Source organism: Hyposmocoma kahamanoa, unplaced genomic scaffold (genome assembly GCF_003589595.1).
Source record: "Hyposmocoma kahamanoa isolate Upper Pololo Valley unplaced genomic scaffold, ASM358959v1 178003, whole genome shotgun sequence".
Lineage (NCBI taxonomy): Eukaryota > Metazoa > Arthropoda > Insecta > Lepidoptera > Cosmopterigidae > Hyposmocoma > Hyposmocoma kahamanoa.
The window spans coordinates 8,862-15,699 of NW_020653709.1; the positions used below are offsets into that span (position 1 = coordinate 8,862).

The window sequence follows — 6,838 nt, forward strand, 5'->3', positions numbered from 1 at the left end:
GGACGTTCACAATATAAATGTAAGGTATCCAGACAGATTAGTTTATCACAGTAGTACCAAATTAAGTTACTACCAGAGACAATCTGGGGCCGTATGTGTGAAAATATAATAATATATAATATTTTAATATAATACTTTACCATCTGTTACACAAGATATAAATAATAATTTATTTAAACGTAAGCTGATGTCATGGCGGAGAGATAAAAATTTCTACACCATTATATACTTTTTTTCGTATAAAACTCTTCTAATTAGAGTATGTAATTGATTTGACCTAAAATGTCATGAATTCATTATATATATTTAATTTAAATTTTTACTTCTACGTAACATGACAATAACTTACTATTACTTATAACATGTGTAATAACTCTATTTACATTATTAGAATTTGCTTCAGACTTACACAATTTGTAATGTAATAAAATTTAAAATTTGCGTGCCAGTTTTGGTAAAATATGAAAACTGTTACTGTGCACCACCTTTTGTAAAATATATTTTATGCAAATAAATATCAATCAATGAGTCATGGAAATTTAACAAACAAAAATTTATGAGGCAAAAAAATACCGTTCGTTCGCACAAGCTGGCAATTGGATCTCTGTCAACTCCTGGGCCGGCCCACGCCCCCCGCGGCCCCCATATCGCCGTCATCGGCTAGCGCCGGTCCGCGTTCGCAGCAGGCCTAACAAGTGTTTCTGAAATGTGCACAAACTTGTCAGTCAATGAAGCTATTTCTTTTAATAAATAATAAATAACGCACACACTCAACATAGTCCCGCACTAGGGAAACCCTGTGTCGCGGGTGCCATGGACACACACATATACAACCACAAATTACACCCAAACTCACGAGAGAAATAATTGTAGGCCATACAAATATTTTTCCCGGCCCGGGAATCGAACCTGGGACCTCTGCGTGGCAGTCCGGCATGGTAACCGTTCGGCCACTGAGGCAGTTTTACGAGTTCACAATTATGTTAGGTAAATAGTAACATGTCTGTCTATTCTTTGATACGAGGTTTGTTAAATAAATGCGTCGGATTTTTTACTTTCTCAAAAAAAGTATTCCCATTTTTTGTAGTATTTCTCCTCAGATATCGAAGCATTTCTTGAACGCAATTTTCAGTACGAGGATAATCACAGTTTAGACCTAAATCTGACAAAGTAACAAGATGGTGCAAAAGTTATCGCGGGATAAAATTTGTGGTTATTATTTTATATGTATGTTTATTATATTGTCAATTCACTTTATTCATTTCCGAAAAAAAGATTTTCGGCAAGTTTCCGAATACGAGTTCGGCATGAATCGACCATTTTTTACGCGTTTATGACTTGAAACAAATAACTCTTCGTATGAGCGTTCTTTAAGCGTATAACACTCAGAGCTATTTAATTTAGGCAACTCGTCAACTTCCCAAAACTTCTTCAACTGATTATCTGAAGCACTTGATTGAAGAAAGTTACACTGTACTTGCTTTAGGCGCAAATTACAGTGTAAATAGGTCCGGATATAATCCAACCAAGTTTTGTTTGTTGAAGATATGGCTCGGTCGGTAAACGAATAGTACCGGTAAGTAACAAGTCCCAGAAGTGATTAGCACCGATTCAAAAATCTATCTCAGAGGGAGTACCGAACGATGGGTCTGCGAGTTTAATGTTAGTGGATATATGCACAGACAACGTATCAATACGCACGGCAGGGGTACTAGACGTTATTTGCGGCAAAACTAAGCACTGAATGGGTTTATTATAATTACCATCTATTGACCTCAGGCTCACTGTACAAGTTTGAGTCGATTGGGTAATATTATGACCGTCACCTGCGATCTGATGTGTGGACTGTATAGATAAAGAGTTTATTTTATTGCATAGCGACTGTGATAACACAATGCTGGCTCCCACTGTCTAACAAAGCACGAACTTTGTGGTATTTATTATCGCGGCCTAGAATTTCAACTACGGCAGTTGATAATAAAACCGTTTGTAAAGCGCATGAATTTAAAAGACTCGTGGACTCATCGATTTGAGAGGCAGGGGGCACTTGTGTTACCACATGTAAAACACTAAAATTCTCATCTTTTATTAGGGCCCATCGTGTATATTTTTACAACACTAATATATTTCTAAATGTACGAAACGTTGTAAGTACCATTTTTACGCTGATGATTTTCAGATGTCATTTCAGTCAGGTGAAGCTTTTGTAGCGGTACTCAAGTTTAAGGATAGAATACCAGGATAGTGGGACCTTAATTGCTTGGTTTTAAAGCCAGTGAAAGCATATTTTTTTGTGCTAGGACTGCAATTAAAAAATTGTCGTATTGCGACGCTTTTGAAGAGATAAAGAATTACGAAATTAGAGGAGTGAAAATTCATAAAGAAGAAGGAAACAATTCATTTCTGTTTAAAAAAGCTCAAGTGAAAGTGCTGTAAAAGTGAGTGTAGTATGATGAGTGACGTAGTGTACAGGTGAATTTAGTAGAAGATGGAGTCACGAAGATGTGCCCAAGTACAGAGATGCACAACTGGTGGGCAGCGAGGTTGTTGGCGAGACAGCGGGACAGACGAAGCGGTGACGCTGCTGACGTAGCAGGTAAAGCGGCAAGTTGTACTCAAAGGTGGTGGTCTGTTATGTCTTGGGCATCGTTTTCAGCAGGTTGCGCGTCTCACGCATAAAGCTACTACGCATTAACTCCAATAGATTTCTTAACCATCCCAGTATCAAGAGTGTAAGGGTGAGGAACGGGTTTAACTTGAGGAAGTTGAGGAACTTGATATCGAGCCAGCGCAGTTTATAGGGCTCCAAAACGGTGAGTCTACGTATTTTTAGATCAATGGTAGTCCGTCAGACTCTGAATTAAGAACTCGAATGCCTCGACAAATCCGCAACGCCACAAATTTCGAATGTCGAGCTTTCAATTTCGATTGAAAAGTGAATTAATAAATGTATACGGCTAAATGCGAAAACGCTCCGGCGGACAAGCACCAAACGTACTCATATTGTGGATTACGAGTATACAAAAAGAAATTGTGTGGTCTAAGAACGAGTACAACACATTTGGGACCCAGAAAAGAAAAAAAATATATACCAAGATTTCTTAACCTGTGGTCCATGCACCCCTAAGAGGTCCATGTAATTAACGCTGGGGGTCCATGGCGAGCCTACCTAACATAACAAATGCATTATATAAAATTTGTATAGTGAGGATTAGTATAATATGTTGTGATTAAATAGGTACTCAGCGCGTGACCTCTTAGAATTTTCGCACCCGAGAAACGAGCGAGCGAGACGCGGATCAATGCAACCTGCGAGCCTTTCCTCTTCTTCATCTTTTCCGAAAGGGTCCGTGGACTCTTTGAAAGTTTGAGAGGGGTCCATGATTAGAAAAAGTTTAAGAAAAAAAGTTAAAATTGAGTTAGTGCAATTTAAGGGTGACTTAAACTATGTTAGCTTGGTAATTAAGAAGCAGTGTGTGTCAAAAAAGTGGAGAGTGATGTTGTGTATCTGGACTGATTCAGACATGCATTGTTGTTTTTTTTTTGTGGACGCCATGTTTGTTTGGATTTCGACAATGTAAATAATTAATTATGAAAATAAGCGATCATGACGATTACTGTCCTCATGTGCAGCAAATTCATATATTATTATTTAATACAACATTTTGTCTATATTTAAATATTATATAATTCTTTTGTTAAATGTTTTATTGTGATGTATATCATTTTAATTTATATTTTCTTGTTGATTATCGGTGGTGTATCAGCGTCGGGTTGTTTTGCATGCACAACCCGACATATGCTGAGTGGAGACAATTTTGGACCTTAATGTTTAGTATTAAACTTTATAATATCTGTAATAGAAAAATGAGAGCAAATAACTATTATTTTCTTTCTTTTAGCAAAATAAATTATTTTCCTTATATTGTTCTCAGTTTACTATATGACGCCAGTTTAGACAGCGGACTTCGACGACAATTTTCTGATGTACAGGCATACTCAAAACATTTATAAAATATTGTTTGACTTACAGAGATTGACGGCGGCACTGGAGCTACTCTGAACAATTTAAAAGAAAGCATAAACGTCAAATTTCACCCGATAACGCTCAAAGATGAACACAAGGTTTGTATTTCAGTATCTTATTTTCATTATACTTTAGTAATACCTTCATTCAATACTAATATACTTTTATTATACACTCCGTGGCCGGGAGAAATATTTGTATGACCTACATTTATATGTCTCGTGAATTCGGGTGTAATTTGTGCTTGTCTATGTTGTGTCTATGGCACCTGCGAAACAGGGTTTCTCTAGTACAGGGCTATGAGTATGTGCTTTATTATTATTATTACCTATAGGAAATCAAACTATTTTTCTGGATTTAAATTGCGTATATTTATTTTTCAAGCAAACCAACGTTTCTGGGCCTGTAAAGAACTTAATGTTGACTACCGTGACCTGTAAAGGGCCCGAAACGTTGGTTTGTTTGTAATAATTGCAAAAACCTAGGAAATCGAGATTATTATTACCTTTATTATTTATACAACCTCCGTGATCGAGAGGCTTGCACACCGGTTTTCATGATGTCACCATCTCCGAGTCAATGAAGAAAAACTACCTTCTCTTGATTGTCTCGGGACTGGGTGTTTGTGGTATCGTCGTTGGTTCCGATGTCCATAACACTAGTGCTTTAATTAATTACTTTAGAATCAGAGCAACGCATGTGACGTTGTCAAATATTATTATTTAAAAAATATTAGTACTTATTCCCAACTTACAGTAGTATAAATACTGCTATCGAATCTGCCTTACGAATTATAAAGTTGATATAGGTTTTGTTTATAACCTTGTCCTGTATTTCGCTCCAGATGTTTGCTCGTAGTAGCAGAGAACAACAAATTTTCAGTTTGCTCCCAAATATAATCAAGAACTTGTTGAATATTCCCAAATCTGCCAAACTCTACCACGTTTAGTAAAACTTTATCATGTTCTGCCGCAATGAAAATGAATAATAATTAAATCTGCCCAAATGCCTGAAATCTGCCACAAATGGACACGCTGTTCTCAATCTCAATGTGACATTAACATTGGCAAGGGGTCTGTAGTCAAAACGTTCCTTTGCTAACTTTCTTATCTCTCATTTAAATGTTGTCTAAAAATTTTTGTCACGTTGTGTGTTTAGTTTTTTACTTTATGTCATTACTATTTAATTGATTATTTGATTAGGTATTTTATGTCTTTGATGTTTTATATGTGTACGATATAACCAATACTTTAGGTAGGTAAACATTCAATCATCTTGAATTTTTAATTCAGAACATTACTTAGTCTATTTTATCTAACCTTATTTTCAGACGATGCTGCACTACCACATAAACGAGACAATGCCCTATAGCGCCCTTTTCACGGCACTCGAAAACCTCAAAGCAACATATCCAAATCTTATAGAAGACTATTCAGCAACAGAAACTACTCTAGAAGAAGTGTTCTTGTCCTTTGCACATGACAATCAGTTCTCTAACTCACCGAGCCCTGTATAGGAATATTCTCTTGGTTGTAAGAAAGGAATATTCTACAGAGAAAAGGAATTGCAATAATTGATAATGCACCTTATTTAGCACATTATATTTATTTTGGCGTATCGAAGCTCCGTAAAATATCATGATACGCTTATGCGACACTCAGAAAAATGATGGCAAACATTACAGTGTATGCCCCCGATACGAAGAGATATTATGTGTCTATTTCAGTTGAAAAATATATACGATAAAAATTCATGAACTAAGAATAACTTTAACCAATGTTTGTATATGTTTTTCTTGGAAAGTTAAACATATTTATAATTGACGGGAGCAATCTTAATTGACCAGCTGACTTTTTTTACAAACAATCTGACACTGACTCCTCGTCAATAAAAAATCTTTCACATCGAGAGTTCGTTCTAAGTTGGTCAATCTGCTCTGTGTCAATCACTTGCACGTTGTTTAAGTGCCTATATTACCTCAAGTGGCTTTGGTTGATCCGCATAACAGTGAAAGGGTCGAATAAATCACTTTGGAAAAAATATATAATGAAATTGATGATATGCACTGATTACAATATGGTGAAAAAACACGATCAACAAAAAATTTTCACGATAGAGAAAAAAACAAACTTACCTCGAAATTTTACAACAAAAAAAGGTTCAATAAGCAATGCCGAGGCGATTGTCGCCTATGTGGAACGGCGATAATCGCGAATGTTTGCATGAAGAAACTTTTTTATATTCTTTCTAAAATCGTATCTTCGAGACGAAAAACTCTCCGTCTAAATGACCCATAATGAACAAAACAAAAGATATTTTATCAAATAATAGTAGTTTATGTGACTGTTATATTTAAAAGGCATTAAAATACGAGTAAGGGTTTCATCTCACGAGTGTTTTAAATGTCTAATTATGTATAGTTACACATACACTGCTTTATCTACACACATAAGCTCTGTGTGATGTGTTCAGGAACCGCATGTTACGACTGGTGAAATGGCGGCAATTAAAAACTTTTCCCACGCATGTCACACAACATTTATTTTTAATTCATAGACAAACTAGAATCGTTTTTCAGAGATGTTCGAAATTTGAATGTTTTAATTTTAAAATTTATTATTGTTATTTTTTTGAAATTGAGTTTATGGTTTATGTGTGTATATAATCCAATATACTTATGTAGTAGAGGAACCATTGCTATGTATAGATTTTGTTTATATTATATGTATTAGCTTTATAATATATTCTTAACGCCTTAAAAATAAATTAAGTAAGATTGAAAAGACTGGTTTTTCGAATATTTGGATATTT

At 35.4% G+C, this 6,838-nt stretch overlaps 1 protein-coding gene across 1 annotated transcript; it reads left to right on the plus strand.

Annotated features, from left to right (window-relative positions):
- Positions 1-2,496: 2,496 nt before the first annotated feature.
- Positions 2,497-6,512, plus strand: LOC113225858 (ATP-binding cassette sub-family A member 3-like). The gene is made up of 3 exons (XM_026458309.1): positions 2,497-2,596; positions 4,034-4,125; positions 5,358-6,512. The coding sequence occupies exons 1-3, from the start codon at positions 2,503-2,505 to the stop codon at positions 5,541-5,543; spliced, it is 372 nt and encodes a 123-aa protein (XP_026314094.1). The 5' UTR covers positions 2,497-2,502; the 3' UTR covers positions 5,544-6,512.
- The last annotated feature ends 326 nt before the right edge of the window (positions 6,513-6,838 follow it).